Here is a 19,795-nt window from a genome sequence, read left to right on the forward strand (position 1 = left end):
AGCGCCTCTGCCCGGCCGCCCCGTCCGGGAAGAAGTGAGGAGCGCCTCTTCCCGGCCGCCCCGTCTGGGAAGTGAGGAGCGCCTCTGCCCGGCCACCCGTCGTCTGGGAAGTGAGGAGCGCCTCCGCCCGGCCACCCATCGTCTGGGAAGTGAGGGGCGCCTCGGCCCGGCCACCTATCGTCTGGGAAGAAGTGAGGAGCGTCTCTGCCTGGCCGCCCCGTCTGGGAAGTGAGGAGCGCCTCTGCCCGGCCGCCCCGTGTCTGGGAAGAAGTGAGGAGCGCCTCTGCCCGGCCGCTCCGTCTGGGAGGTCTACAATGGAGGCCAGAAGCAATGTGGGGGCTGGACGTGGTGGCTCACGCCTGTGGTCCCGGCACTCTGGGGGGTGAGGTGGGTTGATCACTTCGGGCTAGGAGTTCGAGACCAGTCTGGCCAACTTGGCGAAACATGAAAAATACAACAGACAAACCAACCAACCAACTCAGTGACAACAAAACAGGTCTACCCTGGAGTCATACTCTAATTTTTTCTATTTTCCTCCCTTTCTGATCCTTTATCCCACTTTCTTTTTCTTCCTCTTCCTTCTCCCTCTTCTTTGCCAAATAGAGGATTGAGTTATTATCACTGATCCACATAAAGTCCCTCTCTACCTTATTTTAACTCCCACCCCCCATTTCTATTCCCCGACTTCCCATGTGTAACCTTCCTCATATGTTTGATACGCATCTTTTTGTTTGTATGTATTTTTAGAAAATGTTTATTGTTTTTGTGTGCAAAAAAAAATTAATAAAAAAAAAAAAAAAAAAAAAAACTTAGCCCTGAATCACTAGGACATCTCCTTTCTTCATGCTGTGACTGATTCCCTTTGCTGCATCTTCTTTCATAAATATATATCATTAAGTTTTTTCTAATTATTTCTTTATATCCCTGTTTCTGACTCTTCCTTTTAACAACTGTATCCTGGTTCCTGATTCTTTCCTTTGAATAATAAGGACCACTGCATGAAACAAAGTAGTATTTATAAATAATACATCTTAAAAATTAGTATATATTTTTCTCCTGTAAATGGTAGCATGATTCTGAGCCCAGGCTTTTTTCATTAAATTATTTATTAAAGTATAATATACCCACAGAAAACGGCATAAATTTTAAGCATACAGCTTCATAAGAAAAGTTCTTTTACATTCTCCAGATTCCAAAAGAGAAAAGGAAAAAAATAACAACAGGCACAATGAGCTTTAGAATATCACCTAAAATTATATTTCCCCTAATGTTTTAAGAAATTTTAAGCCAGCTGGGCACAGTGGCCCATGCCTGTAATCCCAGCATTTTGGGAGGCCGAGACGGGTGGATCACGAGGTCAGGAGATTGAGACCATCCTGGCTAACACGGTGAAACCCCGTCTCTACTAAAAATACAAAAAAAAAATTAGCCGGGCGTGGTGGCGGGTGCCTGTACTCCCAGCTACTCAGGAGACTGAGAAAAGGGAATGGCGTGAACCCGGGAGGTGGCAGAGCTTGCAGTGAGCTGAGATCACACCACTGCACTCCAGCCTGGGCGACAGAGCGAGACTCTGTCTCAAAAAAAAAAAAAAAAAAAAAGAAATTTTAAGCCTAACAATCAAAGTTATATATTGTTAAAATGAATACCCATATACTATTTACTTATATTTACCAATTGTTAATGTTTTCCCACATTTGCTTTTTCTCTTTTAACCATATGAAAATAAGCTGCAGGGTCATAACACATCATCCCTAAATATTTTAGCATGTATCTCCTAAAAACAAAAACAGTCTCCTACTTAAATATAATACCATTATCACACCAAGAAATTTAACATTAATATTGCCTAATAGTCTATATTCAAATTTCCAAATTGTTTCCATTTTAATATTCTTCCCTACCTTTACCTCATCCTAGATCCAATTATGGATTACACATTTCTATGGTTTGACATGTGTTTGTAGACTCCTATAAGCTCAGACAATTTCCTTGACTTTTTTTTTTCTTTCTTTCATGACTGACATATTTGAAGAGTTCAGGTAACTTTTCTTATAGAATGCTTCACAATCTGGATGTAAGGAAATGATTATTTCCTCATGATTCGATTAGGTTAAACATTTTTAGAAAGAATACTAGATAGGACATGTTATCCAAGATGCCACTGTGAGAACAAAGGTTGTTTCCTTGTGCAACTAAATAAGCCAATGTGAAAAACAAGATCTGTCTATATGATGGAGTGCAATCACAGTTTAAAACAAAGATTAGAAAAAGAGTATGTGTCACCTTCTATTGGCAATAGAAATCAAAGGGCATTGTATTAGTCCATTCTTATGCTGCTAATAAAGACATACCTGAGACTGGGTGATTTATAAAGAAAAAGAAGTTTAATGGACTCACAGTTCCACATGGCTGGCGAGGCCTCACAATCATGGTGGAAGGCAAAGGAGGAGCAAAGGCATATCTTACATGGTGGCAGGCAAGAGAGCATGTGCAGAGGAACTGCCCTTTATAAAACCATCAGGTCTCATGAAACTTACTCACTTACGAGAACAGCACAGGAAAAAACAGCCCCCATAATTCAATTTCCTCCCATGGGTCCCTCCCATGATACATGGCGATTATGGCAGCTACAATTCAAGATGAGATTTGGGTGGGGACACAGCCAAACCATATTAGGCATCATGGCCCTAGGTTTTCCACTTGGAATAAAGAGTCAAAGAGCGCAACCTGTACTTTAGAGATTTCTTTACACTAAACTCTTTGAAGTGTTTATTTCTAAGGGTCAGAATTGCAGGGGACTTTCACATTCTGTATTATTTTTGAAATGTTTGAGTTTTTATAACAAGCAGATATGACTTTACTTTTATAATCAGAGAAACATATTCCAAAGATTTTTAATAGAGAAATATTTAATATAAAGATTTCTTACAGCAGGGGCTCAGCTTTTCTTACAAGATTAGATAGCATAGGTTTCTGCTCTCACTAGCACCATAGTAAAACAAACACTGGGCAATACTAGCCCTTGAGTTTCAATGATGGTAAACATCTTCAGTTTTTCTACAGGACTTTAATGGATTTTCTTTTAAGTCTTCATATTTGCAGGGGGTGGGGGACAGGGAATTACAAACATTACAGAACAAAGGAACCATCATCAGCCGATTCTCTGATATAGAATAGACCCTTCAAATGCAGTCATCTCCCTTTGATTATTTTCTTTCCTCTTAAGCTTTTGTTTCAGATTCAAATACATTCTGAATAGATGCAATTAACCTTAATATGTATAACCTTACAGCACTCTACTGACTTTGAAGTAAGTAACCTTACTGTGTAATTGAACTAAGTTTCTTTTTTTCTCATTTCTGCTATGGTTCTACTGATTATTATAGGTATTATGTGTTTTCAAGCTTTCATCATCCTGTTGATTTATTGTTTCACCGTTCCAGCTGTCAAAGACTTTTTGAGCAATTCCCATTCATTTTTGATGATATTGTATTTGAACGAAAATGATTGCTCCCCAAGCCTTGGCAGACCACAAATGCATACCATACTGAGGAATGGAATACAGTGCAGAAAAGTTGGAAATTCCTTCTAAACAGGACCATAATTTCTACCCTCCTGCACAAACAGGAATGTAAATTTGATCTAATCAAACCAAAATGGTTTTTTTCTTTTCATCCACTCTATCTCTTCTGTCATGCACAGAACTGTGCTTTTTAAACTGTAGGAGGTAACCCTCTAATGGGTTATGAAATCAGTTCAATGGATTTATTTTTAATGCACAAGAATAGAAACTGTCAGAGTACATCACATATAATAAAGGTGAAAATTGTTTTGTGAAATTTTTTCAGTTATATATACCCTAATATATACTCAGTCGTGTACTAGGTCATGATGTCAAATGAATTGCTCACTGTAGGCTATGATCAGAAGTCTGAAAAAAAAATCACTGGAAGTTACTATGTTGTTGAGGTTGCACAGTGAGAGTGAGATAACTGCTCTAATGTCAGAGGTGTTTGAACTAGAGAGATTCCATCTTGAATAGGGGCTGGGTAAAATAAGGCTAAAACCTGCTGGGCTGCATTCCCAGACAGTTAAGGCATTCTAAGTCACAAGATGAGATAGGAGGTTGGCACAACACACAGGTCCTAAAGACCTTGCTGATAAGATCTTTCAGTAAAGAAGCCAGCTAAAACCCACCAAAACCAAGATGGCAACAAGAGTGACCAGTGGTTTTCCTCAATGCTACACTCCCATCAGCACCATGACAGTTCACAAATGCCATGGCAACATCAGGAAGTTACCCTAGATGGTCTAAAGAGGGGAAGCATGAATAACCCACCCCTTGTTTAGCATAAAATTAAGAAATAACCATAAAAATGGGCAACAAGCAGGCTTTGGGGCTGCTCTGCCTATGGAGTAGTCATTCTTTATTCCTTTACCTTCTTAATAAACTTGCTTTCACTTTGCTCTATAGACTTGCCCTGAATTATTTCTTGTGTGACATCCAAGAACCTTCTCTTGGGGTCCGGATCAGGACCCCTTGCCAGTAACACTACCACAAGGCTACCAAGCTCACCTGTCATTTGTGAAAAGCAGCAGAACAAAGGGAATCCCCAGAGAAACTTTTCTCCTGCAAACTACTTCTCTATTCAAATCATTTTAAAGCTATGATGGGCTTCATGACATGTTATCCCAAAATATGGCACCTTGGTATTTGAGAAAACAGCAAAAGGAGGAAGGCCTCTCTGACCTGCTTCCATCTTTTTCCCCTGAAGCAAGCCATGAAAAATTTCTCTGACCTTCCTCTAAGGTAGGTCATAAGATCCTCATTTCACAGGGATCCTCCCTCCTCCCTAAACCCATAGGAAAGAAATGGAGACATAGAGACACAAAGAATTTGAACAAACAGGCCTTGCTAAGCTGCCCCAGTTTATGTCATTAGACCATACTCCTTTTTGACCAATCATACTTCTATAGACTATCCACTCTTCATCAAATCTAAGCATAAAAAGACACAGTTTTCCCTGGTTCTTTGAATCTTCATTTTTGGATGCTCCTATGTCCTATAAAACTTATGTTAAATGAATGGGTATGCTTTTCTCTTGTTAATCTATCTTTTTTTATAGGGATATCAGCCATGAACCTAGGGATACCTAAGGAAAGAAATTTTCCCCTCTATGCAGCTGTAAATGTCACATTACTGCTTCTATATTACCACTCTCTTTAGCCTATAGAACTTCTCTTTTCTTAATGTCAATATAAAACAATGATAGGGCTGGGTGCGGTGGCTCATGCCTGTAATCTCAGCACTTTGGGAGGCCAAGTAGGGTGGATCATGAGGTCAGCAGTTCAAGACCAGCCTGGCCAACATGGTGAAACCACGCCTCTACTAAAAATACAAAAATTAGCCAGGCATGGTGGTGGGCACCTGTAATCCCAGCTACTCGAGAGGCTGAGGCAGGGGAATCGCTTGAAGCCAGGAGGCGGAGTTTGCAGTGAGCTAAGACGGCGCCATTGTACTCCAGCCTGGGCGACAGAGCGAGACTCCATCTCAAAAAAAAAAAAAAAAACAATGATAGGTCCTTAGCTAGCTGTACTATCAATCCTTCTATCTATCCTCCATCCATACATCATATTCAAGATCCAGAATTTGGTAAATAGACATAGGTTTAAATACTGGTTCTGTCATTCAAAAAGCCATGAGATCTTGGAAAATCATTTTATTTTCAAGACTCAGTTTCCCCATTTTTAAGGTAGCAAATGGCTTATCATGAAGAGAATATTCAATAATGTACCTGAAATACTTAACACAAGGTCTAGCACATGGCTAATCATTGAAAACACGTGAGCTACTAATTGTTATTTTGGTTTTAGTCTCTCAGGGGTACCCAGTTTAATTATTCCAGATCATAACTAATTTACTTTATGCTACAACAGGATTCCAATGCTTCATTACATTTCTCATTTCAAAAATAAGTCAAATAGTATTAGTATCTGATAACCATTGAGACATCTACCTAGCTCATTGAGACATGTCATTAGGAAGAGTTAAATACTATCTGTTGCTTTATAAACTTTCTGCATGCTAGAGATTGACTTAAATAATCCCCTAATGAATAACCATCTATATTGAGCCATCAAGAAGATTACTCATTACAATCAATCACAGATACTCTCTTCCAATGTACTATTATTTCGTAACATTAAAAGGAACTCCAGCATTATCCAATTCTCCATCTCCAGGGAAGAATACTGGCCTGATGCCTTCAGGCCACTTAGCATCTATAAGCAGAATTTTATTCTCATAATCATATAGAGAAGGAAATTGAAAATCCGGACATTGCGGTGAGGAAGAAATAGTGAAAACAGTTCTAATATGCTCTAATAAGTTTGTAAAAACTTGCACTTAATTTCAGAATATTTTATGTGGCTTATTCAGATGCAAATAATGTGAGTCAAAATGACTTAAGTTCTGTCTTAGACATAAGAAACCATACTTCAGGATTTCAGAAAATAGACACTAGTGATATTTATAAAAATTGAACACTATAACTTAGTGACTTTATTATTATATATCCCACCTTGTATTCCATCTTATAATTACAAAATACTTTACAAAATTTAACAATGCTTTTTAAGGAGAAAAGAGAAAAATCAGGATTGGCCATGATGAACTGCTCTTACCAAACCATCATTTATTCTCCTTTTATCTCCCTTGAGAGTTTGGGGATGAAGAGAAGGATTACAAAGATTATTTCCTTCCCTCAAGCATAACAAACCGGTGGGATGCAGTGAGGTTGGATTAAGGAAATTAGGAAATGTTTTTCTGGGCCCTAAAGGAGGAAATGAGAAAAAGAATGGGTTTCCCCAATCTGCATAGATAACATGCCAACAACAGACATAAATAAGATGTCTAAGTGTTGAGGTTGCAGTAGGGTGTTTTAGAGACTGTATTAGTTTGAGTCCTTCAGAAGCTGACAACAAGACGGGGTTAGACATGCGAGAGATGGATAAGGGGGAATGCTTGTGAAGGATGACGGGGAGCAGGGGTAGGCAAGGAAAGCTTTGAGAACAAGACTGGGTCTGATTACTATTGCCAAAACCTAAATAAAAGACAGTGAGAGAGGCCTTCCCAAAGAAAATTGTATTTATTCTGGATTGAGCATTGCAATGGGAATACAGTGGGTATATTCAAGAAGGCAAAGGAAGACAAGAGTTTTTTAAGGAAAAGTGAGGAGGGTGATACAAGTTGTTTGAGACAAATATCCTTGGCTGCAAGAATCAACAAGGGGAGAATCAGTACAAGGCTGGACAGACAGTTGCTAGGCAGATGTCCTTGCAGAAGTATTTTTTGTGTAAGGTTGTAGCTTTTGTGCAAAGTTGTAGTTTTTGCAGAGCCTTTTGTGAGAGTTCTTGTTATCAGGCATATGTGCATAAGAATCTTCCCTTCATGGCCCCAGCTCCACGTGTTTGACACAAGTGACCTCATTTTGATTCTGACAACTTTCATTCTATGAAAGGACCGAAGGAAAGAAGATTGAGTAGCAAGATCCTCAGAGTGTTGTACAGGTCTGAGAAAATCTTGGACACAAATATGGGGAGTCTTCTAGCAAAAGTTGCCTAATAGAGGAGTCCTACATGGGCCAGGAATAGGCTAGCACTAAAACCATCCCAAGAAAATTGCATAAAATTGAGCAAGAGAAAAACAAAACAATTAAATCTAACCGGGCTTGCAGCAGCAATCATCAAGCCAGCTTGCCCTTTGGTCCACTTCCTCGTAGCTGGTTGTTGCTCGCTAGCCCAGCTTTGAGCTGTCCAATGGACAACCCCAGATTTTCTAGCCCCTCACCCTCCATGAATCCCCTTAGAAACCCTTGCCCAGAACCCATGGAAGAAACAAATGTGAGGCTTGAGAATTCCTCCTGTTTCCTGAGAATGTCGCGATGATTAAACTCTTTCTCTGCTGCAAGTGCCATTGTCAGTGTTTGGGTCTGTTGCTGCACAGAGGGCGTACAAGCCTGGCAGTCCTGCAACAGCACTGGCACCCTGGAATGCTCAACCATTGGCTGGGATGGGTGCAGCACAAGCCAGCACTCATAGGCAAGGTGTAATGGATCCAAAAGGGTGGCAGCTGGGGCCGTCAGCTGACTATGTTCCCCACTGTAAGTTCTTCTGAAGACAATCTGAATAACAAGTTTCTCTGGCTGTCCAGAGACCGTTTAAACTCCTGTGATATAATAAAAAATAAGTATTTGGTCATGGTCCCTGGATCCTGGGACAGAGCTCCCAAAACCCTTGGGATTCCCAGAGTGCTAAGTGTCTTTTGTATGCTAATGACTATCGGTGAGGTCCCTAGACAGCTAGCTTAAGAACCGACACTGGTAGCTAGAAAAACCAACTATGCGATTGGAAGGTTAAAACTTTCAGCCCCATCTCAATTTCTGGGGAGAGGTGGGGACTGGAGATTTAATCACCAATGGCCACTGATTTAATCAATTATGCCTAGGTAATAAAGCCTCAATAAAAGTTCTTGAACTATAAGGTTTGGGGGTCTTCCAGGTTGGCGAACACATCAAAGCATCTACCCAGAGTATGGAAACTCTTCACACCCCACCACCTACCCCTTCATCCCCCAAGAGATGCCTTACGCATCTCTTCCACTTGACTGAGTTGTATCCTTTATGATAGGCCTGTAACCATAAGTACAGTAATTTCTGCAAGTTTTGTGAGTCACTCTAGTGAATTATCAAAACTGGGGAAGGGGAGATGCATGGGAACCCCCAACTTTGTAGTCTGGTGGGTAGACATACAGGTAGCCTGGAGACTCCATTTGCAGCTAGTGTCCAGAGTCTGAAGTGGGGGGCAGTTTTGTGGGACTGAGCCCTCAATTTGTGGGGTCCACACTAACTCTGAGTAGTTAGTGTTAGAACTGAACTGTGGGACACCTAGTTGGGGTCAGAGTTAGTTGCTGTTAGAATGACATATTTGGTGTCAGGAAAAAACACACACACACACAACTCCTAATGATCCTGTAGACCAAAGCTCAAATGTCATGTCTGAGGAAAGATTTTCCTGCTCCCAAGACCAGCTCAGCCCCCGGCTTTCCTTGCAAGCTTGTCCAGCCCAGGGCCCACAAGGTGCATGTAGCCCAGGTGGCTCAGGATGGCTTTGAATGTGGCCCAACACAAATTCATAAACTTTCTTAAAACATTGAGGCTTTTTTGAGATTTTTTTTTTTAAGCTCATCCACTATCATTAGTGTTAGTGTATTTTGTGTGGGGCCCAAGACGATTCTTCTTCCAATGTGGCCCCAGGAAGCCAAAAGATTGGATACCCCTGCTTTAAAGTATACATATTTATTCACCTATTAATAAATGTCTGTCCCATCAATTAGACAGTAAGCTTCATAAGGGCTTATTTTGTGTTGAATAGTTATTTGTTCCTAGTTTTTAATTAGTTCTTTTAAGCTAGAGATCCTCTCATTCCATGGTGGTTACGAGGATTGAAAGAGTTAATATACATAGTGTGCTTTTACATACTAGGTACCACATAAGTGTTATTATTATTATTGCTCATGTTGAAGTCTCTACAATACTAATACGAAGTAGGCTACAAAAATGTTAAGATTAACATAATTTGTGGCTCACGCCTGTAATCCCAGCACTTTGGGAGGCCGAGGCGGGTGGATCACGAGGTCAGGAGATCGAGACCACGGTGAAACCCCGTCTCTACTAAAAATACAAAAAATTAGCTGGGTGCGGTGGCGGGCGCCTGTAGTCCCAGCTACTCGGGAGGCTGAGGCAGGAGAATGGCGTGAACCCGGGAGACGGAGCCTGCAGTGAGCCGAGATCGCGCCACCGCACTCCAGCCTGGGCGACAGCAAGACTCCGTCTCAAAAAAAAAAAAAAAAAAAAAGATTAACATAATTTATATACAAATTCAGCTCAAGTTAAGTGTAAAATAAAATTCCATATTATAGGTTCATTTTCAAAATATCTGTTTATTTTCTTCAAACAGCATCAAGCTAAAGGACCAGGTATGGTTAGACAAGTACATGAATGTGAACTCAACCCTGTATTACTAGCACAGGCAAGACCCCATTTCCCAGAATTAGATAAAACTAGGTAAATGCATGTCTTTGTCTTATATTTATCTAGAGGTGATATAAATAATGTAAAATATTTACAAACAAGCAGAATATTAAAAGGAAGGATAAAGGTTTACTTTGGATTAGAAGTTTGTGTAAGCTTTTTTCTCTTTTAATTTGTATAGATAGCTTTGATATTTAAGGACAAGACAAAAATCACCAAGTAAAAATAATTGGGAAAGCCAGTATGAATTAATAAATACTTATAATAACTTAAATGCAAATTCCATCAAGAACTCAATCTTGGCCTGGCACGGTGGCTCACGCCTGTAATCCCAGCACTTCGGGAGGCCGAGGCAGGTGGATCACAAGGTCAGGAGTTTGAGACCAGCCTGGCCAATATGGTGCAACCCTATCTCTACTAAAAACATGAAAATTAGCCAGGCATGGTGGCATGTGCCTGTGGTACCAGCTGCTCGGGAGGCTGAGGCAGAGGAGTCGCTTGAACCTGGGAGGCAGAGGTTGTGGTGAGCTGAGATTGCGCCACTGCACTCCAGCCTGGGCGACAGAGCGAGACTCTGTCTCAAACAAACAAAAAAAAGAACTCAATATTTTCTGAGAGTCTATCAGAGGTACTCAGAATAATTTAATATATTGATAGCCACAGATTTTTACTAGTATACTTTGTTTCTATGCAAATAGGTGGTTTATTTATTTATTTGAGACAGGGCCTCACTCTGTTGCCCAGACTGGAGTACAGTGGTACAATCACAGCTCACTGTAGTCTTGGAGCTCTGGAGCTCAAGCTGTCCTTCTGCCTCAGCCTCTCAAGTAGCTGGGACACAGGTATGTGCCACTGTGCCCAGATAATTTAAATTTCTTTTTTTTTTTTGGAGAGACAAGGGACTCCCTTGTTACTCCTGGACTAAAGCAATCCTCCCACATTGGCTTTCCAAAGTGCTGAGGTTACAGGCACAAGCCCCTGCACCCGACCACAAGTAGGTGTTTTAAACCAGTGTTGTTTTTTTTTTTAACAAGGCACAAACACTCGACTTAAGGGTGACAGCATAGTACTTTACCAGGAATAAAGTTATGTTTTACACATATACACGTGGAAAAATTAAAACCCTATGAAGTTGGTATTGTCTTATATTAAGTAATGAGGAAACTGAGGCATAAAGTAGCTAAGGATTTTGTTCAAAGAGCAAGTGATGGCATAATCAGAACTTGAACCCAGGTCTACCCGGCATCAGAGCCCATATTCCTAATCCCCACACTGGGGCTGCAGGAGGAAATTAATGGAAGGATGCACACAAATCTTTTACCATATAAATAAATTCACATTATGAGTGGACAAATGAAACTGTACTATTAAAGCACTTTATCCTCTTTTTTTTTTTCTTTTTTGTTTGTTTGGTTTTGTTTCTGAGACAGAGTCTCACTCTGTCGCCCAGGCTGGAGTGTAGTGGCGCAATCTCGGCTCACTGCAAGCTCTGCCTCCCGAGCTCACGCCATTCTCCTGCCTCAGCCTCCCAAGTAGCTGGGACTACAGGCATGTGCCACCACACCTGGCTAATTTTTTGTATTTTTAGTAGAGACGGGGTTTCACTGTGTTAGCCAGGATGGTCTGGATCTCCTGACCTCGTGATCCGCCCGCCTCGGCCTCCCAAAGTGCTGGGATTACAGGCGTGAGACACCACGCCCAGCCTCTTCATTTTTTTTAAATCAGAAAGCGTTTCTAATTTTTCTCCCCAAAATAAATAAAGCCTTCTTTATTTTGGGGCAGGGGGTGGGCAGCTAATTCTACTGAGATATTTGCCATTCATTTTCCTTGGTTTTCCAACTTCATTAAAACAAACAAGTGAGAAAGTGAATCTAAGTAACTAATGGAGACGCAACAAAAATTCAAAGTCGTCCCAACAGGATCTCAGACATCAAACCCCTAAAAGGGAATATATAATTCTGTACTTACTGCAACTGGTTCACGTGAGGAAAAAAAAAAAAAAAGGAAGACTCTGTGAGAGATAACTAAACACTTCCTGGTATCTTTTAATGGTTTATTTGAAAATATTTTTAGGAATCGCAAAATAGTGTGCAGTGAGGTCTTCAGGGTATTAAGGCCTGGATAACCCATCAGAAAGCTGCCTCTTTCTGAGCAATTTGATCTAGCAAGATTCCAGTGTAATTACAACCAAATAAGAAAACAGATTCAACAGTTAATACTTATGCGATGATATGAGCTTAAAAATAAATGGTTATATCTAAATAAATGCTTTTTAGCAGAAAAAAAGTCATGCAAATCATGTTCATCATTAACTATTCATGGATATCAGACCATATGTCTATGACCTTTGTTACTGTTAAGTACTATAGCTTGTAGATACGTGGGTTATTTGAAAGTAATTGGCTGCTTCTACTGTGGCAAGTCACTAATTATTCTGAGGAGGAAAGAAATACAACAATCTCTAATTGATTTCCAGATTATCCACTCCACCTAAGGGTAAACCTAAGCTGAATAATAATATTAAAGGCCTGGTACTTTCAAAAGCTAAGGGATGAAAGAAAATCTACTGTTTATAGGCCATAAGGCTATATACTGTTTCTTAGCAACCAGCGTTTGTCTTTCAGAGGACTAGAAGTCCATGAAAAAGGAGACACTAAAAATAAAACCATTTGGACAGTTCCAGTTCACAGAGGCAGCACTTCAAAGGCAGTGATGTTGTGATAAACCATACTGTTGAGTTAAAGAAGTTCATTCCATTGGCTGGAAAGACAGACTCATGACACTTGCATAATAAATGTTTCCCGGATACTCACGGCAGTCCCTGAACCAAAGACCAGGAATAAAAGCTACCTATCTGTTCCTGCATAGAGCACATATCAACATCAGGGACGAGAGGTACTATGGTCACTCACCTCTCAGCTCCACTCCTCTGGTTGTAAGAGGCTAGTTTATCTGGGAGTCTTGCTGGGATGTAGGCTTGCTCCTACCTAGAGGCAGAATTTGAATCTTCTACCCCATATCACATTTCTTGTTGACCCTTACCTGTTAGTGTCTGATATAGTAATTCCGTTTAGGACACTGAGCTTAGTTTTTCTGTTTTGTTTTGTTTTGAGACAGTCTCACTCTGTTGCCCAGGCTGGAGTGCAATGGCACAATTTCCGCTCACTGCAACCTCCGCCTCCCGGGTTCAAGTGATTCTCCTACCTCAGCCTCCCAAGTAGCTGGGACTACAGGCACGTGCCATCACACCCAGCTTATTTTTTATTTTTAGTAAAGACTGGGTTTCACCATGTTGGCCAGGCTGGTTTCGAACTCCTGACCTCAGGTGATCTGCCTGCCTTGGCCTCCCAAAGTGCTGGGATAACAGGCTTGAGCCAACGCGCCTGGCCCGGCACCAAGTTTTTTTTTTTTTTTCTTGAGACAGAGTCTCGCTGTCGCCCAGGCTGGAGTGCAATGGCGCGATCTCGGCTCACTGCAGACTCCGCCCCCCGGGGTTCACGCCATTCTCCCGCCTCAGCCTCCTGAGTAGCTGGGACTACAGGCGCCCGCCACCTCGCCCGGCTAATTTTTTGTATTTTTAGTAGAGACGGGGTTTCACTGTGTTAGCCAGGATGGTCTCGATCTCCTGACCTCGTGATCCGCCCGCCTTGGCCTCCCAAAGTGCTGGGATTACAGGCGTGAGCCACCGCGCCTGGCTGGCACCAAGTTTTTAAAAACAGTAAGGGAAAAGTTATTTCCATACTGGTTGGAGTATGAGTTCTGGAGATACCTGGAAAATGACATCTTACTGGACGCCTAGGCAGTTCCTACACACCCATATCTTTCAATCCTGTTGCCAGTCATAAAACTTAGGAAAGTAGTGTTCCTAGAGGGAACCAGGCTAGTTATTTACCAAAGGACTGCGAACTAGCCGACTCAATTTATAAGGTACGGCATGGATACTTTCATTTAAGGAAATGAGCTTTCATTCAGTCAAAATCCCTGCTGTTGGGCCCCTGTGGTTTTAAACTCCAAGGACCAAGAAGGTGCTTGTGAGTGAGTATGTCTGGGGCCCGGGCTCCCGCCCCGAAGCCAGGTTGTTAAAATACTCACTGCCTCTGGCCCGCGTGCACGACGCTCTCCCGCGAAGGGCTCTCAGGGGCTGCCTCCAAACCCTGTCTCTGGTCTTCCAGGGGGCTCAGCTCCCCGTGCCGCCCATAAGTGTCCTGGGGATTCCGGGTCAGGCGGGAGGCAGGGGAGGCGCCGAGCCCGGAGCTCACCACTCTATTGCGGGTGTACATGGTTCACAGCCCGCGGGTCCCGGGCCGCCGTCGCTGCGGGAGGGATGCGGCTGGGACGCTTAGCGAGTCTCAAGATGGGATTCCCAAGTGCAGAGGCAGCGGTTTTAACAGCTGAGTTTCGGTTTCTCAGAATCAGCAGCAGACTGCGCCCGCCCCAGAGAACTTCCCCTTGTATTCTCCACTGAGGCCCCCTCCGACCTTATCGCGGGTTAACAGCCCAGGATGTGGACTTGAGCTGGCTTGGTCGGCTACAGGTGAGACGGTTTAAAGTCTCACAATCACCTTAGAGGTTAATCAGAATAACTGGGATCAGCCACGGACACCTGGTGAGCGATTAGCCCTCAAAGTGACTACAATCCTGAAAGATACTTGAGAAACTGTTTAACAGGCAACTCTGATTTGAGGTTACCGCTGGATATTTGAGACTGTAAAAAATATATTAACCTTAAAATACCAGAGATTAGGTCAATAACTAAAATCATCTCAACAAAATGTCGCCTTTTATCAGTAATGACTGCTGTGTGGCTGTTACCAATGCACATACTTTCAAGTTAGAGGAAATGGAAACTGAAATCAAAAGAAAACAAAAACCCACAAAGCCGGAGAAGTAAGCTAACGTAGACATGATTCTCCAGGCAGCCTTGCTAAGTAATTGACTAGACATTCGAGAACTATTAAAAATACCTGCTCTGTGCAGAACAGTGTGCAATGGTGATGTGGGGACATCTTAAAATATGGATTTGTAAGGCTCAGTTTCTGTAGGTCCAGGGTGAGCTCTGGCATTCATATTTTTGAAAAGCTCCCAGATGATTCTGATGTGTGCCAAGGTTGGTCACCAGGGTCACAATGCCATCTACACAAAGATGAGTAAAGGCTCTTCCCTCACATTACCTGCATTCCAGGAGTATCCTAGTAGACAGGTAAACAAATGGGAATGCCACTTTGGGATAAATGAAATGACAGGCAGCTGTGGAGGCACAGGGAAACTAGGGATTAGCCCTCTGAGTAATTCAGGAAGAGGGACATTTGAGAATGAGCCACCAAAGACATAGGAATTCACCAAGAAGAAGGAGGTGCTGTGGCAGAGGCTTGTCACTTAAAATGACATGGTGTGTACTTAATTCCAGGGGTTGTCATGTGGTTGGAGCACCCCAGCCCTAGGTCAGCAAGGCACTTAGGAGCTGGACTGTCCTCCTTATATTATTGGTGCTTAGAACAAAAAGACACATGCAGGTTTGATAGCTAATGAAAGAATGAAATTGAAGGGTGGGCAAGGGTGGTTCAGGAGAGGAGAAAATAATGACAAGGAACATGGTAGGAAAGGCAGTCAGAATTTCTATGCCATCCTAAGACATTAGGGTTTTGTAGAGTAGGCCAGAGTTTCACAAATTTCAGTAAGCATCAGAACCACTTGGAGGAGGGTGTGTTAAAACAGATTTATGGCCAGGAGCGGTGGCTCACTCCTGTAATTCCAGTACTTTTGGAGGCCGAGGCAGGAGGATCACCTGAGGCCAGGAGTTTAAGGTCAGCCTCGGCAGCATGTTAAGACCTCATCTCTACAAAACAAATAAATAAAACATAAAAGACATTTCACATGAGAGATTAGCATAGATAAAAACTAGATGAAAGAGAGAATTGAGTACTGGAAGGCAGCAGAGAGAAGGGGAGATGGCTTTTATAGTGCTTTGAGACCAGCTCTGCCACATACTGGCCACACAACCAAGGCCAAGTCTCTTACTTCCTCAGAGGTCCAGTTTCCTCCTCTGCCCCATGTGGGTATTGTGAGGAATAGAGATCATCCACATCAGTGGTTCTCAAATGGAGTTGATTTTTCCTCTAGCAGACATCTGGCAATGCCTGGAGATATTTTTGATTGTGAAGCCTCAAAGTGAGTAGGTGCTACTAGCATCTAGTGTGTAAAGGCCAGGGATGCTGCTAAACATCCTACAATGCACAGAATAGGCCCACACGACAAAGAGTTGTCCTGCCCTAAGTGTCAACAGTGCTGAAGTTGAAAAATCCTGATCTTCACAATATGCCTATCTTACAGCCCCAGTAATTTAATGGTTGCTGTGTTTATGGTGACTTTTAGCTTTGTGACTGGATAGGAGGTAGAACCATTAACCTAGACGAGGGACAAGCTTTGAGGGAAGTTCTAAGAGTCTGTTTAGGTGCTGTTGGGTGTGAGGTACCAGCGGGGTGAGAAACGCAGACCTAGAGATCAACAAAAAGAGGAACAGCATGGCCTTTCTGGAGGCCATCTTCCACATTGTTCTTTACTAGGAAAATACCCCTGCAACTCTTGTTTCAGAGAAGAAAATTATTTTGGTGGTTGGATGAAATTTAAAGTTTGAGGAAGGGAAAACCCACATTGGGGGAAAACTGATTCTCCTGAAGGAGCTGGTAGTAGGGATGTTGGCCTCAAGAATACACTTAGTTAACCATATTTGTTTCACAACACAACCACATCTCACACCAAAGTTTCAAACCTGAGATTTCTCACTCCATTCACTTCTTGTTTTACCTGAGATTTCTCACTCCATTCACTTCTTGTTTTGCCACATTCTCAAAGTGTTTTTAAAAATGTGAATGTGAGGCCAGGCGCGGTGGCTCATGCCTGTAATCCCAGCACTTTGGGAGGCCGAGGCGGGCAGATCACGAGGTCAGGAGATCGAGACCATCCTGGCTAACATGGTGAAACCCCGTCTCTACTAAAAATACAAAAAATTAGCCCAGCGTGGTGGCGGGCGCCTGTAGTCCCAGCTACTCAGGAGGCTGAGGCAGGAGGATGGCGTGAACCCACGAGGTGGAGCTTGCGGTGAGCCAAAATCGTGCCACTGCACTCCAGCCTGGGTGACTGACCGAGACTCCATCTCAAAAAAAAAAAAAAAAGTGAATGTGATTTATTATGGCAACAGACATCTACAGGCTCCTTTTAGATGCCCAAGAATGGGCTCTCTACTTGTGTATCATCCATTCTTTCACCGTAGGTGTGTGCATTTGGGTGAAAATATGGGCTGGCCTTTTACTGGAATTGTTCTGGGGTGCGTTCTTCTACAGCGGTGGCTGGTGGAGAGAAGCAGAGGTGAGTGCGGAGGGTCCTGGGCCCCTGTCCCCATTTAGCCAAGTACTTTAGCCCCTTATCTCTTCTACTCAGTGGGCTACTGCCTAATTTTGTTTGAAGCAAGAATTCAATGGCTTTTAAGTGTGAAAAACCACCGTACTAGACAATTACCTAAGAATATGTTTTTTTGTTTTTTTGTTCGTTTGTTTTTGTTTTTTTTTTTTGTTTTGAGACAGAGTCTTACTCTGTCGCCCAGGCTGGAGTGCAGTGGCGCGATCTCGGCTCACTGCAAGCTCCGCCTCCCGGGTTCACACCATTCTCCTGCCTCAGCCTCCTGAGTAGCTGGGACTACAGGCGTCCGCCACCATGCCTGGCTAATTTTTTAATATTTTTTAGTAGAGACGGAGTTTCACCGTGTTAGCCAGGATGGTCTCGATCTCCTGACCTCGTGATCCACCCGCTTCGGCCTCCCAAAGTGCTGGGATTACAGGCGTGAGCCACCGCGCCCAGCAGGAATATGTTTTAAGAGACATGAGAAAGAAGTGAAATCTAGTGGGATTGTTAGATTACCTGAAATTTGGCCAATTAGAGGTTCATTTAGGAAATGTTTTTCTTTTCAAATGAAACTGCCTCTGGGAAATAATCATGTATTCGTTCCTTTTGGTAAATGAGTTTAATCTGAGCAAAAGACATTTTGGCTGGGGAAGAGGAGAACTGAGTGAAGAGAAAAAGGATCCCAAAAGTTGTGTAAAGAAAAATGTAAAATGAGGCATTGTTGGGGAATGGAAATTCAGGAATACAATGAGCAATTTTAGCCAGCCCTATGAGCTTTAAGAGAGAAGATTAAATCAAAAAGAAACTTTACCAGTTTATTTTACTGCAAACATGTCTAAGTGTGTCTTCTATCTTTCAAGAAAAGAAATGGGAATATATATCTGATTTTTAAATTAATTGCCTTAGATTACTCCTGCATTAATATGTACAAATATAGGCCGGGCACGGTGGCTCAAGCCTGTAATCCCAGCACTTTGGGAGGCCGAGGCAAGCAGATCACGAGGTCAGAAGTTCAAGACCAGCCTGGCCAACATAGTGAAACCCTGTCTCTACTAAAAATACAAATAAGTAGCCAGGTGTGGTGGTGTGTGCCTGTAATCTCAGCTATGCAGGAGGCTGAGGCAGGAGAATCGTGTGAACCCAGGAGGCAGAGGTTGCAGTGAGCCGAGATTACGCCATTGCACTCCAGCCTGGGTGACAGTGCGAGACACCATCTCAAAAAAAAAAAAAAAAAGAAAAAATGTACAAATATATATAGAGATACATAAACTCTAAGACTTTTCTTGTCATAAAATGTGTCAATGAAAAAAATCTTAGTTTTTGAAAATTCTAAAAAGTTACATTTCCTTAAATTTGATTCTTCAGTGGAAAGTTAGATTAATCGAAGAGATTTAGGACAGTGGTTATCTAAAGGTTTTTTTTTTTTTTTCTCTTCTAACAAACGAGTTATGTAAAACTCTCTGAATATTTGGTATCTCCTCATTTTTAGTGTGTGTGTGTATGTATGTGTTTGAGCATATTTGTATTGTGACAATTTCATGTGAAATTCTTCAAATCCTACCATAGAATTGTGGAATGGTACAATTGTGAGTCACCATAAGTTCATACAAGAAATATCTTTTGAATGATAAGTATATATCATTCTTTGCATCACACCCTGGAGCTACAGTGGTGAACAGACAGAATCCTGTTATTCCAGCTTCATATTTAAGAGCATCTAACCACTTTATTTTAAACAAGGAGACAGAGGCTTAGAGAAGCCAAATGACTCACCAGCATTGTGCACAAACTAGTGGCATAGCTAGAACATAAATTTAAGTCTTCTGAGCCCCAAGTTTAGCTTTTCATATTTTGGAAGATGATTGTGACAAAATGTCTTTTTTGACAAAATTCAGAATTTGGCATGTTGTTTACTTATTATAATTATCCCAATAAGCAGCTGTGCATTACTTTTTTTTTAAATTATGAATAATATTTTTATTACATTGTCTGTTTTTTTCTTGGAATCAGATTCCTCCAGCTACTCCAATATGGCTGTAACCACCTCTTGGTTTCTCAGCTAAGAATGCCTGCCTCAGTTCAGCCTGGAAATCCACCACAGGTACTTGCTGCTGCTGAGAACGCCTCGGGTACAACTGACACTCTTGGTTGCTCAGTGAGGCAGTCCTTCTGCGTTTGACTTGGACTTCCACCTCTGGTACGTGCTGTTCTGTAGTTCGTCTCAGGTGTAAGCAATCCCTTGCCCGCTCCATCGCGTCACTGACCACTCCTCAGACAGATGCGTCAGGCATCTCCGGCGGCCGCTC

General features: G+C 42.2%; 1 protein-coding gene and 1 pseudogene across 5 annotated transcripts in view; both read right to left on the reverse strand.

Annotated features, from left to right (window-relative positions):
* Positions 1-14,447, reverse strand: part of EPSTI1 (epithelial stromal interaction 1) — a 114,666-nt gene extending 100,219 nt beyond the window's left edge. For all 4 annotated transcript variants that reach the window (XM_030813338.1, XM_003270031.4, XM_030813337.1 and 1 more), the window contains exon 1: positions 14,184-14,447. Coding sequence is in view for 3 of the 4 variants with exons in the window: in XM_003270031.4 (XP_003270079.1) it covers positions 14,184-14,371 (188 nt within the window). In the remaining variant the exon portion in view is untranslated. The remainder of the gene's footprint in view (positions 1-14,183) is intronic.
* Positions 14,448-19,488: 5,041 nt separating this feature from the next.
* LOC100581611 lies at positions 19,489-19,795 on the reverse strand (annotated as a pseudogene). The gene has a single exon (XR_001115817.2). The product of XR_001115817.2 is annotated as an SNRPN upstream reading frame protein pseudogene (transcript).

The sequence above is a fragment of the Nomascus leucogenys genome, chromosome 5, assembly GCF_006542625.1.
Source record: "Nomascus leucogenys isolate Asia chromosome 5, Asia_NLE_v1, whole genome shotgun sequence".
Classification (NCBI taxonomy): Eukaryota; Metazoa; Chordata; class Mammalia; order Primates; family Hylobatidae; genus Nomascus; species Nomascus leucogenys.